The following is a 19,663-nucleotide window of genomic DNA, read 5'->3' as shown; positions in this document are numbered from 1 at the left end:
TATTTGTGTAAACAGGGCCTCAGAATTAGTAAAGGGGGGCCGCCAAACTATGTTAACATTTTCTTTGTATGTCTGAAAATATACATTAATATGAATCCAATATTTTGATAGCAAAGATAAATTGGCCTATTTGTTAAACAAAAGAAATTCACACAGTAAGGTAGCCACTATGGTAGCCATACAGTCAAGCTTAAGGAGTCACTGTGCCTTCCACATGTACTGTATGTTTAACGTTATTATTTATTTTCATCCATTCAGCACAGTTTAATATGCAACTCAATTGTATACAATATATGCAGTATTGGCTCCCTACTCAGTCTCTCTTTCAGCTTAGGGGAGCCTGGCCTAAAAAAACGTTGAAGAACCCCCTGTACTAAATCATCATGAATATTTAATTCCATATTTGCCAATAGATCCCTTCTACACACTGCTCATTTAACAAATGAAGCCACAATTCAATTGACTTTAATTGAAGCCTTGGCATGTGTTTTTCAGATTTTCAAGGATATGAAGGACGACCGCATGGCCCAGGGTTTCAAGAAAGCTCTGAACAAGAAACAAGGCATCGTGGCCATCGGGGGCACCAGCGAGATCTCTAGTGCAGGAACTCAGCATTCCATCTCTGGTTAGTAAAGCTCCAGTAACACTAATACCTACCCAATGATTTGTACGGGTCCACTGTCCATCAATGCCATCGAGCCTAGACAATATCATGACAGATGGGACCTGACATTTGACTCAACCGTATTTCAGAGCAGGAGCGCTTTGCCTTCGCCAACTACATCAACTCTTCTTTGGAAAAGGATCCAGACTGTAAACACCTGCTGCCCATCAACCCCGAAACTGAAGCTCTGTTTAAAGCAGTGGCTGATGGCGTCATCCTTTGGTAAACCTTAACAAATCTGACAAAAGTCTTATCAATGACCATACCTGCCAACTTAGTTTCAAAATCCGGGAGATTTGTGCGGGGGCATGGCGGCGTGACTGGGGGGGGGGGGGGGGACTGTTAAGTGTACTATAAGTGTTAAGTGAGTTCAGCTTGCATCACGTTTGATCTGTCTGTCCTTTCGCGATGAAGGATGGAATCGTCTGTGCGCCTTTATGTGCCTCTTCTGCGCCATGGTGCCACTGTGTTTTAATGTGCTGGGTAATGTCATTTTCCCGCTGTGCGCTACATTAAAATCAATGTGACGCACCTCACAAAAAGCATGGAGGTTGTCGATATGACTAGGGAAGATGCATGTAAATTGTTGCGCCCAACACTGTTGAAATTTACAGCTATATTTCGAATTTCAGGTCTGAACTTTCCGCGAAGTTTGCGCAGAGATCAACTGCGCAACTGGGTTATAGGTTGCCATGTTGAGGTGACAAACGGGTTGAAAATTGTATATGGCGTTGTGGATTGTGTGAATAGGATGCGTTTCATACAAGATCTGGCAACTGGTCAACATTAGACAAACATATTGGTCCGATTATTTATAAATGAGTTTGGGCCATGCAAATTACGGGAGTTTCCCGGGACAAATAACAAACCGGGAGGGGTCCAGGAGATAGGGCTAAAAAACGGGAGAAACCCAGGAAAAACGGGTGTTGGCAGGTATGTCAATGACATAACAAAACATACTGATCACCCACCTTGTAATTAGCTGTACCTATCTATCCATAACGTTATTTGTTTTATCTTTTATCCTTATTTGATCTTCAACTCCTCTGGTCCTTATGTGTTAACTTCAACCACTTTTCCGCCTTGTATCTCCATCTATTCTCACTCGTGTTTGCAGTAAACTCATCAACCTCTCTGTCGCTGACACCATCGATGAGAGAACCATTAATAAAAAGAAACTGACAGCTTTCACCACACAGGTTAGTTTGTTGCTTAACTAGATAATCAACTGTGCTTTGTGGAATCTTTGTTTTGGGTAAATCCAACTTTTTGAACTTTAAACCTGTGTTTCTGTGTTCCTGTGTTCATTGACTGACTGGTCCACCACAGGCTGTGTATGTTGTGTTTAATGGGTTTTAACTTCACTGCATAAATCGTAGAAAACAATATCAAGTGGATTTAAGTTAGTTTATTTATATATATATATATATATATAAAGAGGAATAAAAAAATCATCTTTTGGAAATTGATCTTAATGTCTTAATTAAAAAAATGAGGAAAAATCCGACCTTTTAAGGACACCAATTGTTTTTGTGAATTAATAATGTATTGTAAATAAATAAATGTTCTTCCTTAAAATACAGGGGCCATAATTATACATACCCCTATGTTAAATTCCCATAGAGAGGATACTATGCATCCTGATAAAGTTCCCTTGGCCTTTGGAATTAAAATAGCCCCACATCATCACATACCCTTCACCATACCTAGAGATTGGCATGGTTTTATTTCAGTTAGCCTAATAGCTGGTTTGATTTGCATTGATATGGATCTTATCTCAGTTAGCTATTAGACCGTTTGCTTCCAGTTGACGGTGATACTAAAACTACATCCCTGATTATACACATTACATTGCATGGATCTGACCTTGATTTTGGCCTCTGTCATCCATCTTTTTGTTTTCCCCAATAGGAGAATCTGAACTTGGCTCTGAATTCCGCCTCGGCCATCGGCTGCCAAGTCGTCAACATTGGAGCTCAAGATCTGAAGGAGGGAAAACCTCACCTGGTGCTCGGACTCCTCTGGCAGATTATCAAGATAGGACTGTTCGCTGCTATAGAGCTGAGCCGCAATGAAGGTTTGTACACACACGCACGCACACACACACACACACACACACACACACACACACACACACACACACACACACACACAGACAAACAAACTTAACATCCCAATATAACACAAATTGCCAACACAAAACCTTAAACTTAGCATTTAGTTTATTTCAGTTTATTTATGTATCCCAAACAATCAACCTACTTTAAAAGAGAAAAAATAAAACACAAAGATAAAACACAATCATATTCAAATCAATCTGATTCCATCAAAGAACAAAAAAAATAGTTTGAGAAGGAGCAGGCCTAAGCATAAAGCCTATAAGAGCTGCCCCTACTTTACGATATCATATTATCACAAAAACAAATATATATATATGCACAGCGTCAAGAATTATACACTTACATCAACACACACTGACAATCTCTCTCATACAAATTTTTTTGTCTTCTGTTAACTTTTATTCACGGATCATTCCACCCCCACAAATCCGAATCATGCTTGTCTTTCTGTGTGCAGCTATAGCAGCGCTGCTAGAGGAAGGGGAGAGTCTGGAAGAACTGATGAAACTCAGTCCTGAGGAGCTGCTGCTGCGCTGGGCCAATTTCCATTTAAAGAAAGCCGGCATGTCCATATCAAACTTTTCTGGAGATATTAAGGTAAGGAAATGTCAGAGTGATGCCTTAACCTCTTACTGTAGAACACTGAAACTATTATTTCACTGCCAACCTTAGTTTCAGGCTCTAACCTGTGTCCGACAGTTTAGTTTTATAATTGTTTATTTACATTTATTTAGCAAAAAAGTTGCATATTGTACAGTTACACATAGACCGAATCACAGTGACGTCAGGCTATCACAAAAACCACTTCCGGGTAGACAAATGGCAGTTGATCTGAATTGCGGTGATATGTGAAATAGGCAAATTTGTGTATTTCTGTTGTCACTTTTCAGTTCTTTCCGTAACTGCAACATTTAAAGATATAAAGTTCAATCATCTGACGTTTCTCCTGTGCTGCTTTGCTAGTGTCTTTGATAAACCAAATTTAGCATCACTAACAGCAACATCCCACCAAATGTAAATGAACTGTATTTATATAGCGCTTTTCTAGTCATAACAACTACTCAAAGCGCTTCTACATAGTACAGGAACCATTCAAGGCTTCGAGGCTGCCACCTGCACATACAACATTTACACACATTCACAATCGGATGGCGCACGGACACTTCGACATGGGACTGCAGGGCCAGGGATCGAACCACTAACCTTCTGATTTGTAGGCGACCGCTCTACACCTGAGCCACAGCCGCCAGTTTCTTTAGTATGTGGCCCAACTGTTAAATTAGTTCAACCTAAGATAAGTCTCCAACCTAATATTAGTGAAAGTGTTCAGATATGAAAAACATGAAATTTGCATTTTAAATGAACGAGATGAGAGTATATCTACTTGTTCCCCGCGTTCCCCGTTTGCTCTGTGACTTTAAATTGAATGTACAGGACGCAGGGGTTTTCTACCAGGAAGTTATTGTAAACAAACATTGTGATCGGGTGTATTGATGTGAGAGTTTTACTCCCACAAAAAACTAGTGGAATCATCTCACGGGAGAATAGATCCGATGTGTGGTCAGGAGTCATTTTCAGTGTGGTTTGGTATTTTGTCATATTTCTCTAAGTGTCTTATCTGTTTCTGAGTAGGACTCCAAGGCGTACTTCCACCTGCTAGAGCAGATTGCTCCAGATGGCAGCAAAGAGGACGTTCCCCGGATTGAGGTTGACATGACTGGTCTTTATGTAAGTATGTATACACACACACACACACACACACACACACACACATACACACACACACACACATACACACACACACACACACACACACACACACACACACACACACACACACACTCAACCTAACCATAACCTAATTATATCCCTAATCCTAAAACCAAGTCTTAAAGGACAATTCCGGCGCAAAACAAACCTAGGGGTTATTAACAGATGTGTACACACTCTGTCGCTCTCTGGGACATGTTTTCAATTCAATTCAATTTCAATTCAATTTTATTTATAGTATTAAGTCATAACAAGAGTTATCTCGAGACACTTTACAGATAGAGTAGGTCTAGACCACACTCTGTAATTTACAAAGACCCAACTATTACAGTGGTTGCCTCAAGAGCAAGCATTAGCAGTAGCTATTGCGACAGTGGCAAGAATAAAAACTCCCTTTTTGGAAGAAACCTCGGACAGACCCAGACTCTTGGTAGGCGGTGTCTGACGGCACCGGTTGGGGGTGTGATGAACAGTGGCAATAATAGTCATAATAAAGATAATGGAACAGTGACTACGATGGTAGTCGTAGTAGTTCATGTCATAGTAGGGCACAGCAGGGCGTTATGGGGTGTAGTGTGGCACAGCAGAGCATGGGTGGACGTGGCAGGACGCAGCAGGACGCAGCCGGACACTGCAGGGAATCGCAGAGCGTAGCAGGGTGTAGTAAGTCCACAGCGACAGCTGCACCCAAGACCCAGGTCTTCCCCAGCGGTCTTGAGTTATAATAGCATAACTAAGAGAGGCATGCTAATCGAATGAGTTTGTAGCTTCAAAGACGCTAGCGTGGACCGCTGAGCAGCCGACAATTTTAAAATCGTCCCGTGTGAACCAGGCTTTAGCTAGTAAGTGGCGATTTTTGACAAGCAGGTAACGGAGTCTCAGTTCACCGTCTGGGAGCCTCTGACACACTGACAGCTGTAGGCTTACGGTTAATGTTCTGTCCATTGTCGGACACATACAGCAACTTTCCTGAAACCGCTTGCAAGACTGACAAGTCCACAGCAGCCCGTGGCGTGTAAGTCCGAGCCTGTCTCCACCCCTCCACCTGCAGGTTGTCAACTGCGTGGTTTGGAATGAAAGGGAGAAAACAGGACGCCGAGTAACACGGCGGATATCGCTCATATACGTCTTCTTTTTTTGACGGCGCCTTAACTGCAAAGTGCTGCGGGAAACCCCGCTCCAACTACTAGCGTTTTCTCTGTCTCTCTCTCTCTCTTTCCACCAGGAGTCCCGCCCCCACAAAGACCATGCGACTGACAAGAGGGTTCACTCCTCGTTACGCTAAGGAACCGAGAGTGGTCCTCCAGTCTCTTTGGTAGAGAGAGAGAGAGAGAGAGAGAGAGAGAGACAAGGAAAACAAACAAGCATGCAAATGGAAATTATCGCGGCCGGAAAAATTATAGAGCTCATTTTTTTTATCGTGCGATTAATTGATTTATTGACTATAGCGACAGACCTAATTTTCGGGCACAGGGAACGTAAAAACAAATCGCTATTTATAGCACTATAAAGGCTCAAAATATCACCACACTTCAACAGTAGCATAATGAGGGTCCCTAAATGTTAACAGAAGCATTGAGAACTTTGTAAGTGTACAGACAGTTTATTGAAAAGATAGATTATAAAGACACTCGCGTTCATGTTTACATGCCGCCGCCGTCTTGGAAACTGGCGGTCATGACTTACAGCTGGCGATGCAAACTAAAATCAAAAGTAATTTGCTCAATATATCTGAAATAATCGCACTCTGCATAACTTGTCTAGTGTACTTACTCAGTGGATAACTGTCCATCTGGTCCCTCCGGTCTGGGTCGCCGAAAAAGTTTCAAGTACAGCCCTGTTTATTAGAGAGGGGAAATCTTCAGACTGCACAAAACACTGCATCTCTTGGGCATCGCGACGCAACAGGTCCCACTCCGTGCAACACAGACACTCCTGTTCGGTGGCCATAGCTTCACAATGTCCGCAGGTACACCACCAGTTTCCCGAAGTACGAGGCTGTGTTGCGGCATTGACTACCGGTAGCTCTCTCTCTCTCGTAGCCCTTTCAGGGAGCTCCCGCAGCTCTTCGTTCAATAAACTATCTGTACACTTACAAAGTTCTCAATGCTTCGGTTAACATTTAGGGACCCTCATTATGCTACCGTTGAAGTGTGGTGATATTTTGAGCCTTTTTAGTGGTATAAATAGCGATTTGTTTTTATGTTCCCTGTGCCCCGAATACTAGCATTGTAAGCTAATCAGCGGTCCGCGCTAGCGTCTTTGAAGCTACAAACTCATTCGATTAGCATGAAAACATGTCCCAGAGAGCAACAGAGTGGGTACACATCTGTTAATAACCACTAGGTTCGTTTTGCGCCGGAATAGTCCTTTAACCCTCAAACAGCCCTTTAAACTTGTGGGGTCCAGCATTTTGGCTCTACAAAGCTGTCCAGACCCCACAAGTATACTGTATTCCCGGTTTTTGGACCCCACGAATATAGTTAAACAAGAACACACACACACACACACACACACACACACACACACACACACACACTAAATGTTATGTACCCACACAGACAAACTTAACATCCCAATATAACACAGATTGCCAACGCAAAACCTTAGCGTTTAGTTTATTTCAGTTTATTTATGTATCTTAAGACAGCAAAGTGGAATGCTGTATGTTTGTTGTTGACCTTATTATATTATATTCATTTAGTATTTTAGTCCGACATTAAAACTTAAATAAGTAATGAATTTGGGCCTTACTGGATCAACACGTTCAAGACTCAACAGAATCACACAGAAACACATTGGCATGTCATTGAAACTGAGCTCAGTCGAGGCTTTCCATATGGCTATCAGAGGCAGAAGGGACACTGACTTCCTGTTGCCCCCCCTTTCCAGCTTCCTTCCTGTAGGACTATATTAGGATCATGATGTCATTCTGACTTTCTTATCTGATCTCTCCCTGTCACATCTTTTCTTGTCAGCACTTTTTGTATGCTGGGTTTGTCTCGTGGTGGAAGAAGTATTCAGAAGTAATAAGTAATTAGTAATACTACCACACTGTAAAAAAAGTAAAAGTCCTGCATTGCAAATGTTATTAAAAGTAGTATCATAGAAGTATCATCAGGAAAATGAACTTCAAGTAATAAAAGTTAAAGTACTCATGCAGTAAAATCCTCACATTTTAGAAACTAGAAAACGATCAAAACAGCTCAAGTGTTTAATCTGCTAATCATTTCAGTTGGACTTGTAGGCCGTGGTAATGATGGGTAGTTTAATTTATAATAAAACATTGTATTTTATAAACTACATGTGTTTTGTGTGCAAAAAAATCTTAATTTGTAAAGTAACTAGTAACTAAGTGTTTGAGTTTATTTAATTCATGCTCACAGTTAAACAACTGAATAAAAAGCAGAATTTACATGCCCTGTATATATAACTAAAGCTGTTAGATTGATGTAGTGGAGTAAAAAGTACAATATTTCTCTCTGAAATGTAGTGGAGTAGAAGTAAAGAGTGGCATGAACAGACTTAAGTAAAGTACAAGTACCTCAAATGTGTACTTAAAGGACAATTCCGGCGCAAAATGAACCTAAGGGTTAATAACATATGTGTACCGAGTCGAATGCTCTCTGAGATCTGTTTTCATGCTAATTGAATGTGTCTGTAGCTTGAAACTAGCTACCGCAAACCGGGGGTTAGCTGCTAACGCTAGCTTTCGGGGCACAGGGTAAATCCCTATTTCTACACCACTAACAAGGCTCAAAATAGCACCACACTTAAACGGTAGCATAATGAGGGTCCCTACATGCGAACCGAAGCATTGAGAACTTTGTAAGTGTACAGACAGTTTATTACAAAGATTATAAAGACAGTAGCGTTAATGTTTACATGCGGCCGCCATCTTGGATAACAGCCATGACCAGTCGAACGACGAACGCCGTGCAACCAGTAACCAGTAACATAGCTCAAACACAGAGTTCGTGATTCGACTGGTCATGACTGTTATCCAAGATGGCGGTCACATGTAAACATCAACGCTACTGTCTTTATAATCTATCTCTGTAATAAACTGTCTGTACACTTACAAAGTTCTGAATGCTTCAGTTTGCATGTAGGGACCCTCATTATGCTACCGTTTAAGTGTTGTGCTATTTTGAGGCTTGTTAGTGGTGTAGAAATAGTGATTTACCCTGTGCCCCGAAAGCTAGCGTTAGCAGCTAAACACTGGTTTGCGGTAGCTAGTTTCAAGCTACAGACACATTCAATTAGCATGAAAACCCCTAGGTTCATTTTGCGCTGGAATTGTCCTTTAAGTACAGCACTTGAGTAAAGTAGTTAAATTCCTCTGGTTTGTATGCATCATCTTGCCCCTTGCTGCTTAGCCTTTTCATTACAGTAATATCCTTGTGTAACCCAGCCAATCATATTCCATAGATGGTGTTGACATATTTTGCTTGGATTTTTTCATTTACAGTTAGAGTTTCTGTAGGTGTTGTTCTTTTTCTTTCTCTTCAGCCATGGTAATTATCACTGTTCACTCTAGTAGTAAAACTGACATCTACTGTACATGGAACGTAATGATGTTATTTTTTTTTTTTTTTTTTTTTTTTTTTACAAAATCATACATAAATACTAGAAAAAATCTGGACCTGTAGTCAAATAGCGATGTCATTTAGTACATGGGACCCCTTAAAGGATGTTCTGTATCCCACATGACAGATCCCCCCAACAAAATGCAAATGTGTGTTTGTTTGTGTGACACCAGGAGAAGGATCTCACGAAGAGAGCAGAGTGTATGCTCAAACAGGCCGAGCGCCTTGGCTGCAGACAGTTTGTAACTGCCACCGATGTCGTGTGTGGAAACTCAAAGCTCAACATGGCCTTCGTAGCCAAGCTCTTCAACAAACACCCGGCTCTCACCAAACCAGACAACCAAGACTGGAACAATGTGGAGAGTAAGCATGGATGAACAATCCCTCTCTCACATATACCCATCACCACGTCTACACATGTAGCAAGTAGCTAACCTTCTGTGTTGTCCTGCTGTGTGTCTGCGAGGCTTACCTTTCTTTTCTTGTCTCTGTCAAGGCGAGACCAGAGAGGAGAGAACTTTCAGGAACTGGATGAACTCTCTCGGAGTCAGTCCACATGTTCACCATATCTACGGGTCAGTATCCCTCTATCTTAAAATGACTGTATTTGTAGTTATCATGTTTACTGCTTATTGCCACAGTAGCCCCTTGCACACAGCCTGTTCAAGGCAGGACCGTGGCGCCTCTAAGCCGCTTCGCCATCTCTGTGAAAGTTACGAAGACGGCATGTGGGGCAGAGTTGTTGTGCCTTCAAGCCGGCAGCGAAGGTAGTCACGGAGCAGTAACAGCGCCAAAACGACGTCTGTGTGAAAGGGACAGCCAGCATGGCGGGACGACACGCTGTAGTGATGACCGAGTAGACCCCAAAGTGACAAAGCAGCATTTTCAGTAGCCAAAGTTATTATTTTACAAAAACATTGCGTGCAATAGTCCACCTTCTCTTCCACTTGCTCACTCCCTCTCTCAGATACACACACACACACACACTTACTCTCACACACACAAGTGCGGAATTTCAAATATAGCATATGTGTATACACAGCAGAATATATATATATATATATATATATATATATAGTCTGCCCTCTTATTGGCTACCGCTCTGCAAAGGTTGACTCAGAGTCAACTTTAGGTGACTAGGGAGAGCGGTGAACATCCGGGCACTGTCAGCGGATTTCACTCATACCACTGTTTTCATGGTGTTTGGTGTAAGCCCTCAACGTCGTCTTCCAGGCAGCGCTGCCTGGAAGGCACTAGGATTATGCAATGGTTAAGGTTAGGGTTAAGGTTAGGGTTAGGTGCCTTGAAGTCAACGGTCACAGCGCTGCCTTGAAGTCGACGTCGGGGGCTTAAAACACCAAACACCATGAAAACAGTGGTATGAGTGAAATCCGCTGACCGCAGCTAAAGTGCCCGGATGTTCACCGCTCTCCCTAGTCACCTAAAGTTGACTCTGAGTCAACTTTTGCAGAGCGGTAGCCAATAAGAGGGCAGACACCATCGAGCTGTTTTCATAGGGAATGAATTTAATCTCTCCACTCTTCTGTTATGCGTGGTTGATTTAACAGTGCCGGCTGGCTCACACACCCTAGACAAGACTCTGTTGTATTACGCGTCACTACTCATTTGCTCCTGGAATGCAGGCATGCTATTAAAAAAATCCCACACTGGAGTGGCATTATGCCGCCTTTGCGTGGTTCTGTGTGAACAAAAAAAGCCAGCATAACGGCAGACCTTAATTTGCGGTGCTTTTGCGGACTCTCTGTGTAAGAGGGACTACTAATGCACACTGTTTCAATCCATCCATGTGTGTAAACTTGTGTTAATGCAGTGATCTGCAGGATGCCATGGTGATTCTCCAGCTCTATAAAACGATTAAGGTGCCAGTGGACTGGGACAAAGTCAACCAACCTCCATTCAAGGGAAAGGGAGCAGGGCATTTAAAAAAGGTACATTTACATACATAAATACTACTTTCAAAACTGTTACAACACATTATGTATGCTTTAAAGAATGGGTTTACAACCTTTAATTAATGAGGAAGAAATTAAATGAAATAAAGTTTGTGTGTGTGTGTGTGTGTGTGTGTGTGTGTGTGTGTGTGTGTGTGTGTGTGTGTGTGTGTGTGTGTGTGTGTGTGTTTTCTATGCTAAATACCAGTGTAAACGACCACCAAGACGCATTGTGATCCGATCACTCGAACCCCTTTCTGAGGTGGTCTGGGATGCATTTGACCACATACCTTTTCAGTGTAAACACTAATGTGTCCTGATGCGTTGCGGACAAAGACGTTAACAGGAAATAAGGTCATCAATGCCGGACACGGTGGTTGTTTTGGTCAGTGTTTTTCAACCTTTTTTGAGCCACGGCACATTTTTTCCATTAACAACCAACCAAAAATGTTCCAAAATGACACATTGTAGCCTAATAAGATCAGAATCTGCATTTTTCCTTTAAAAAAATGTATCCATCGCTGTTGCAGATTTACATAGATGATCTCAGCCCTACAGCTTACATCCTGTCACTGCCACCTTTCGTGCACATAGTGGCAGTAATTATATTGTCTTAAATCAACAAGGTCATTATTGTGCTATACTGCCACCTACTGACACAGAATAGTATTTAATTTCTCTGCCAGTCATCACATTGCAGGCACAGATGCGCAACAATGGCAAATTATTTGCAGTAACTCAATAAAAAAATTTAGTTGGACCAATTAAGTAAAATCGGACAATTTCCCACGGCGCACAGGACGATCTCTCACGGCACACTAGTGTGCCGCGGCACAGTGGTTGAAAATCACTGGTTTTGGTGACCATTTTACAGCGAGTTGGACAAAGTTGTGTGACTGTGTTGGCTTCTGCTGACGGTGATATCTACAGATGTACCAACCCAATCTCTAACAGGACTGGCGAGAGTGTGGACGTTATAACTGCGCGTGGGGCCCTTTTACCTTCTAGTGGAGTTAACGTGGGTCGTTATGAAATCTGAACACAGATCAGATGGTCAGCTTGACACGCTAGATAGACACAGGTGCGAACAGCGATGTGTCTCGGCTATCCACTTGTGTTCCGATCACCGAAACACATTTTAAAAACAAAATGTAAACAGGGTATTAGTCTTGCTTGATCAACTGAGTTTATCATAAAATATACTAACTTTGTGTGTGTGTGTGTGTGTGTGTGTGTGTGTATGTGTGTGTGTGTGTGACAGATGGAAAACTGTACCTATGCTGTGGAGCTGGGTAAGAAGAAAGCTGGTTTCTCCCTGGTGGGAATTGGCGGACAGGACCTCTACGATGGAAATCCAACTCTAACTCTGGCACTGGTGTGGCAGCTGATGAGGAGGTGATTCAATCTTCTTTTTTTTCTTTTTATAAATACATTTTTATGTCAATTTTAGCAGCATGAAATATAGTATGTAGTACAATTTCACATTACTGCCTTGACACAGCAAAACAAATGAGGAAATAAAAGAATTTAAACAAAGAAAAAAAATTCAATAAAATTTAAATAAAAATAAATTATAAAATAAATTATAAAATAAAAATATAATACAATGAAAAATAAAAATAAAATAGTGCTTCTCCTGTTTTAACATATGGTAATATTTACATGATTGAGTATATTTATTGCAATAGATGCAAGATATAGCATACATTTAAAAGAACAAAAATAAATTCTACAAGCTTAGAAACTGCATTGTCCACAAACTCTCTGTCACACTCATTCTCTTCCTCTTTTAAATCTAAATCCTTTACATAGTTAATGAAGGGTCTCTAAATATGTTCAAATCGTTGTGGATTCAATTCAATTCAATCTTACATGTCGCAGAAACACCACTGAGAAGAAAGACAGCATTTATTGGCCTTCAGGTTCTGGGTGTTTGAGTTGCTATACAGCCCAAAAACAGGGAGAGGGTGCTCTTTTGTCAGCACACACTTTAAGTTTTTTCAGCTTCTGTTAATGTCACACAGTGGAAGGAGTAAAAGGAAGAAGTAAAGATCACTTCGGACATGTTGATTTGTTTACTGTAAGTGAAGCCATACAAACACACTTAGAAATACACCAGCGAAGGTGAGGTGAAATACAAATACTAACTGCTGAAATTCTACACATCTTCTGCCACAGACACACCTCTTCCGACTGCATCTTGGCTAAGATGATGATGATGATGATGATAAAAAAAAGAAAAAAATTGCACTTACATGTGGCACTTTGTAGTTTGGCTTATTTGAAGCTAATGTTCACTACTTCACTAAGTGCCACACTGGAAAATAAGAATCACATCAAGGGCCAAGTTTATAGACATGCTTTTATTCAAGAATAAAAGTCAGATATCTGTCTAGTTTATTGTCACAATAAGTTACACTTATGTGCAATTTGCCTTGGTGAATACATACATACATAAACAAACAAACAAACAAACAACATATTAAACATTAAAGTGACTATATGTAACTTTTTTATGTTTCTGAAGCCTTGTCGTTTTTCATACAATGGTCTTAAATGACCTGTAACAGCAAACGAGACTAACAATGAAAAGTAAGGCATCTGCCCGGGTCCGATTTTTCCCGCAAAGTCAAAGAAGGATTTGTGGCAGGTAGACGGTGCTAGAGTAACAAATTCTGACGGGTCCCAGATTTCTTTGTAACACCGGAAAAGCCTGTGTTAGCGTATGCCAGCGGAGCCAGGTAAAAGGAAGCAGGAGATGTCTTTATATATGTATGTATTTTAATGTTATTTTAGAAGTTATCTGTTGTAGTTATGGCTTATACTGGGGCAGGGCCATCACAGGATCTTTTTGAGAAATTAAACAAAGAACAACTAAAAGCTAAAAGGGAAAAGGAAAGTGAAAGACAACGGGCGATAACGCGAGTCACACTCGGTCGGGCTTTCAACAGATTGAGACAATTACGGGATTGTAAATGATTCAAAAACCCACCCTGAATTGGCCCTTAGGTATGTAATATGTCTATTTTATTCATAAAATAACTTTACGTAACGTACGTGGTATTACGTCAGTAGCCCACATATAATTACGTCCCCCTTTCATTTAGCTCAGACGTTTTCCTTTTACTCTGTGTTTGTGTTGGCCTACTATTTTCTTTTCACTTGTCCCTGTACCTGTGTAAAGCGTCCGTGGGTTTCATATATGCGCTATATAAATCTAAGTTATTATAACGTTGATTGCTACAACAATCTCTTAATGCTTTGGCTCGTAACACAGTGAGAGTGATACTCGGTTTAGCTGATGAGAGATCCAAAATAGGCTAAGTTACCGTATGCAACACTGCAACGATGCATATGTAACTTAAGTAAAACATTCATCGCGACTATATGACCTCCCGGTAACGCTAACTCAGTACCACCTACTGCCTCAGCTTTTGTCCAAAGCGGCCGCTAGAATCAACACAAACTGAACGATACATATAGCCACTTTAATATGAAATAAACAAATGTATAAAAAAAATAAAAAATGTAAAAAAATGTCGGGCCAGATCAAAGTCTGCGAGGGGCCGGATTTGGCCCACGGGCCTTGAGTTTGACACGTGTTCTATGTGATTCTTGCTGTTATGAGTTTATACCTCCCTGTTTGAATGCACTTATTGGAAGTCACTTTGGATAAAAGCGTCAGCTAAATTAAATGCAGTGAAACAATGGGGAAATGTTATGTTGTTATTGGAAATGTAGTATTACTTTAGCAAAATATCAACATTTATTTTGGACATTAGAACTTAGAGTATTGGGAGTAAAATGTAGTTATTCTAGCATGTTGCACCTTAAAATAATCTCCCTAATAATCTAATTTACTGATTGTACCCCGAGCTCCATACTGGATATGGAATATGATTTGATTTTACAGTAACTGTTGATATTCTTAAACGTGGCCTTGTAATCTGTACGCAGGTACACGTTAAATGTTCTTGAAGAACTCGGGCATGGAGCAGTTGCAGGAGATGATTTGATTGTTTCATGGGTCAACAAGACTTTGGCTGAGGCTGGCAAGAGTTCCTCTATCAAAAGCTTTAAGGTGAGTTATGTTATGTTTTAGTTTTTAAAGAGTGTAGTTTAACAACACAACCATTATGTGAGCAGCATCATTGTTGGAAATAATTACCTATATGTGGAATTGTTTCTTACTGTATCTTGTGCAGTGGCGGTTTTTGGCACGGGCGAACCGGGCAGTCGCCCGGGATGACATTTTTAATCTTGTTAAATTTTTTATTATTGTATATATTGTTTGGACATTTATGTATATAGTGTATATTTATTTTAAGTTCTGATAACCTATACTGTCATATTTTGTGCAGAATTGTGTTCATTGTGGAGATTGTTCACCTTAAAAAGTGTGTTTCCTGTTGTAATTGCAATAGTTAAATAACTGGATTCTCTTAAGTGTGTTTTTCAAATGCTCTAATGAAGGATTTGCGCAATTGAGATATATAATTTTCTCTTTCACTTATGTTGTTGGGGTCGAAGGGGGTCTCACCCTGGGTGTAATTCAATGTAGAGCCGCCCCTGATCTTATGTGTATGTGTGTGTGTGTGTGTGTGTGTGTGTGTGTGTGTGTGTTCAGGACAAAGTGATCGGTACCAGTATACCGGTTCTGGAGCTGATTGATGCCATTCAGCCACAAAGTGTGAACTTTGAGCTGGTTCAAAAAGGAAGTCTGTCAGACGAAGACAAACTAAACAATGCCAAGTAATCACCTTCCTGCTTTTCTCTGACTGTGTTTGTTGGTTGTTGCCGGGTTTTTTATTTGTGACTAAATTCTGACCACGCAATGGGACATCTACAGCGCGGAAAAAAATGTTTTGCACGTACATGAATTATATTTTGTGGAGACATATTTAAAGACTAATTTAATTTGAGCAACATAGCCTTACCTACTCTGTATAAGCCCAAGTTTACCTGTACACTGTTAGTGTGCTACGATTCCAAACAATCAGAGAATTTTGAATTTTTAAACTTATTCTTAACTTTTTTTTTTATTTCTCACATCCCCTGTTACATGAAAAAAATGTCAACATAGGTGGCCAGTTTACAAGGGTTTACAATATTTATAAGGTCTTATATATCCGAACAATTCAACATGAAAATAGTGTATTTCTAAAAATAAATCAAAACAACTTAAAATAATATATGGACACTGAAAATTACCAACATACAGGTATATAAATAAAACTAAACATGGGTTTATAAAATTCACCTTACATAGACACACATATTCAGTCCAATATACATAGGAAAATATCCATATTATTTATCAAAAAAAAATTGAATAGAAATCCTGTTAAATTTGTCTCACTTTAAAGAAGTTTAAGTAGGTCATTTCTGATTGGCTGTTTTGTCTCCAATCCGATCGCTAGTAAGATTATTGGTCACTAGAGTGGCAGGGAAGCACTAGGACAATGATAGTTGGGTGAAGTTATTATGGAAGTTAGTATTGTGCACTTAGCCTATGTGGATAACGGCAACAATTTCTCCACACAATATTTATGTGCTTGCCAAAAGATTTAGCAATTTTTTCCCGTGTTCAAAATGTTTGACACAAATATAACTCCATATTTTAACTGGTAAAATAAATAAATAGTGATGATAAAAAGAAAATGTCAAGCAGAAATAAATGCATTTGACGCGTAAACAAGTAACTGAAAAATACAATGAGTGTCACAGATTTAATGCGTTGCCACAGTGATGCTAACTATGGTCCTTTCCTGCGCCAGGTATGCCATTTCCATGGCGAGGAAGATCGGGGCGAAAGTCTACGCTCTGCCTGAGGACCTGGTAGAGATTAACCCGAAAATGGTGATGACCATCTTCGCCTGCCTGATGGGGAGAGGCATGAAGAGGGCTTAAAGGACGCACACGCACGCACGCATTCGCGCACACACGCACATGCACACGCACAAGCACACACACACACACACACACACACACACACACACACACACACACACACACACACACACACACACAAACATATATACACGCATACTGACTGACTGACTGTCTTCGCCCGTGTGATTTCATGAGACATAAAGAGAGTTAACATAGCTGTATTGTCTTGTTCTTATAAGCAGTTATTCTGTGTTAGCCAAAATACAAGTGCCACTTTAAAGGACAATTCCGGCGCAAAATAAACCTAGGGATTAATAACATATGTGTACCGAGTTGACCTTTCTCTGGGATATGTTTTCATGCTAATCAAATGTGTCTCTGGCTTGAAACAAGCTAGCGCGAACCGGTGATTAGCTTGTAACGCTAGCCTTCGAGGCAGAGGGTACCGTGGAAGTGTGGTGCTATTTTTAGCCTTGTTAGTGGTATACATATAGCGATTTACCCTCTGCCTGCTAATCACTGGTTCGTGCTAGCTTGTTTCAAGCCAGAGACACATTCAATTAGCATGAAAACAGATCCCAGAGAACGATCGACTCAGTACACATATTTTATTAACCCCTAGGTTCATTTTGCGCAGGAATTGTCCTTTAACAATAGTGATCATCTGAGGGCTCAGCAGGAATTTGAATTTCTTTTTAAACGGTCAGACCATAAAGGCTATGGGTAAATATTTGGGGTTTGGGTGTTTTTTTTTCTGAATCTCAGTTTTGCTTTTGGACACTTTAGTAGTTGGGTGATTAGCAGGGTCACATTAAGAAAACACTCAGCTTTCCATACTGCTCGTTAATATAAATATCAGCAGGAATGTGTTTGTCTAGACTGGCGACATGTATACAGGGTCTGCCCAGTACACGAGGGGTAAGCCTGTTGAGAAAAACAAAAACGAATGAGAACAAATTAATCCAAGGTTTTGTTTCTTTAAATGGAAAGGCTGTGATACATGGAAATTTGGGACCATAATGACCAATTAACATCTATCAGCCCGGCCGAAAGCAATATATTAAGATAGGTGATCGTTTTTCCTCAGCGTTTCATTTTTTTATTATTATCCTTTATTAAATGTTACGGCAGTCTTGCCTCTTCTTGCTTCCCCAGCTGCATTGCCTCCAGGTTCCCCATGTGTCACTGCCTCATGATATACCAAGTTCTGCTGTATCACTCACTGTTCCAGCCAATTCACAGTCTGAGCATGAATTAATTGTACTTAAGCTATAATACTATATTCTTTTATCTACAACACCTTTTTGCCTTGTTTGTATAAATGACCAAAGCTGTGCAGGATTGTATGCAGTTCATGATGTTACACTAGAAGCTGTAAATCCTTTTAAAGTCATTCATTTACCCATTAATACTGATGTAATTAAGGGGTTTTAATGGGTTTTTAAGGGGACAATTATTAGATTAATGGATGTAATACATTAATACCTTTTTACAAGGCACAAATTTAGGTATTTGATGGATTATCTTAAAGGACTTTCTGAAGGGGTAAAACCCCTTCAAACTGACCAAATAACATGAATGCCATATCTTAATTTAAAGGTTCTGTGACATGCTGCTTTTTGGATGCTTTTATATAGGCCTTAATGGTCACCTAATACTGTAGCTGAAGTCTCTTTCCCGAAATTCAGCCTTGGTGCAGAATTACAGCCACTAGAGCCAGTCCCACAATGAGCTTTCCTCATGATGTGCCATTTCTGTGTCTGTAGCTTTAAATGCTATTGAGGAGGAGAGAGGGGGGGGCAAGGTGGAGGGTGGGGGTGTGGCCTTGACCAACTACCACTTTGCTTGTTTGCAAGCCATGATGTCTCTCTCTTTCTCATGGGCGGGCCAAATTCTCTGGACGGGCAAAGCAGAATAAGGGGAGGTAACCTTTCCCCTTATGACGTCATAAAGGGAAGATTCCAGATCGGCCCATCTGAGCTTTCATTTTCTCAAAGGCAGAGCAGGATACCCAGAGCTTGGTTTACACCTATCGCCATTTTTAGCCACTTGGGGACCATATGCAGGCTGGGGGAACTCATTTTAATGTTAAAAAACCTCAAAGTGAAATTTTCATGCCATGGGACCTTTAATTTAAAAAAAGGGTCTTCATTTTTCAATTATGGTGAAAATGTCATGCTATTTGATAAATGGTAAAAGTGTTTTTTCAACCCCTCAAAACTTCCTGAACCACGCAGATAATCAATTGGAAACCAACTGACTTATAATATATCAATACATTTATGAATTAATGAACCTAAAATTAATTTATACAGAAAACCCATTATAAAATCCCATAATGTATTACAATCTATTACCGTTTCCATTATGAAACCACAAATATGGGGGTATTAAATAGATAAAAGGTGCCGTAGGCAGGATTGCGAAGATCCAGGACGTAGCCATTTTTGAACATCGACAACTTCTCAGTCCCTCCCCCCTTTCTGCTAAAGCCCAAAACAGTTTCCTAAGCCCCTCCCCCCACAAGGGAGAATGAATGCGTATGTATGAGCAGTGATTGACACTCAGTTAGAACCCCCCCCCCCATTTTGTTGGTCTATGAAGTAGTGTCTTTTCGAAAATCTGAATTTGAACCTGTCAACGCTGTCTCTGATTTCATATACACTCGATAAAACA

At 40.4% G+C, this 19,663-nt stretch overlaps 1 protein-coding gene and 1 long non-coding RNA gene across 4 annotated transcripts in view; one reads left to right on the top strand and one right to left on the bottom strand.

Annotated features, from left to right (window-relative positions):
* LOC116036572 (plastin-3-like) overlaps nucleotides 1–17,919 on the top strand; it is a 27,578-nt gene extending 9,659 nt beyond the window's left edge. The window contains exons 4-19 of one of the 3 annotated variants that reach the window (XR_004898465.1): nucleotides 496–625; nucleotides 754–886; nucleotides 1,782–1,863; nucleotides 2,576–2,741; nucleotides 3,242–3,381; nucleotides 4,417–4,512; nucleotides 9,317–9,506; nucleotides 9,640–9,718; nucleotides 10,975–11,092; nucleotides 12,357–12,490; nucleotides 15,053–15,176; nucleotides 15,723–15,847; nucleotides 16,873–17,017; nucleotides 17,080–17,254; nucleotides 17,636–17,659; nucleotides 17,691–17,919. Coding sequence is in view for 1 of the 3 variants with exons in the window: in XM_031280140.2 (XP_031136000.1) it covers nucleotides 496–625; nucleotides 754–886; nucleotides 1,782–1,863; nucleotides 2,576–2,741; nucleotides 3,242–3,381; nucleotides 4,417–4,512; nucleotides 9,317–9,506; nucleotides 9,640–9,718; nucleotides 10,975–11,092; nucleotides 12,357–12,490; nucleotides 15,053–15,176; nucleotides 15,723–15,847; nucleotides 16,873–17,005 (1,650 nt within the window). In the remaining 2 variants the exon portion in view is untranslated. Of the gene's footprint in view, nucleotides 1–495; nucleotides 626–753; nucleotides 887–1,781; nucleotides 1,864–2,575; nucleotides 2,742–3,241; nucleotides 3,382–4,416; nucleotides 4,513–9,316; nucleotides 9,507–9,639; nucleotides 9,719–10,974; nucleotides 11,093–12,356; nucleotides 12,491–15,052; nucleotides 15,177–15,722; nucleotides 15,848–16,872; nucleotides 17,018–17,079; nucleotides 17,468–17,635 lie in introns of those variants that run through there. The other 2 variants (XR_004898464.1, XM_031280140.2) reach the window with 2 other exon arrangements.
* On the bottom strand, nucleotides 8,941–19,663 carry LOC116036573. Its single transcript, XR_004101647.2, has 3 exons — nucleotides 19,114–19,663; nucleotides 10,131–10,133; nucleotides 8,941–8,954 (listed from the first exon to the last, which is right to left on the bottom strand). It is a non-coding gene; the product is annotated as an uncharacterized LOC116036573 (long non-coding RNA).

This window comes from Sander lucioperca, chromosome 1 (genome assembly GCF_008315115.2).
Source record: "Sander lucioperca isolate FBNREF2018 chromosome 1, SLUC_FBN_1.2, whole genome shotgun sequence".
In the NCBI taxonomy this organism is placed as follows: domain Eukaryota; kingdom Metazoa; phylum Chordata; class Actinopteri; order Perciformes; family Percidae; genus Sander; species Sander lucioperca.
This window is presented reverse-complemented; position numbering and strand designations above follow the sequence as displayed.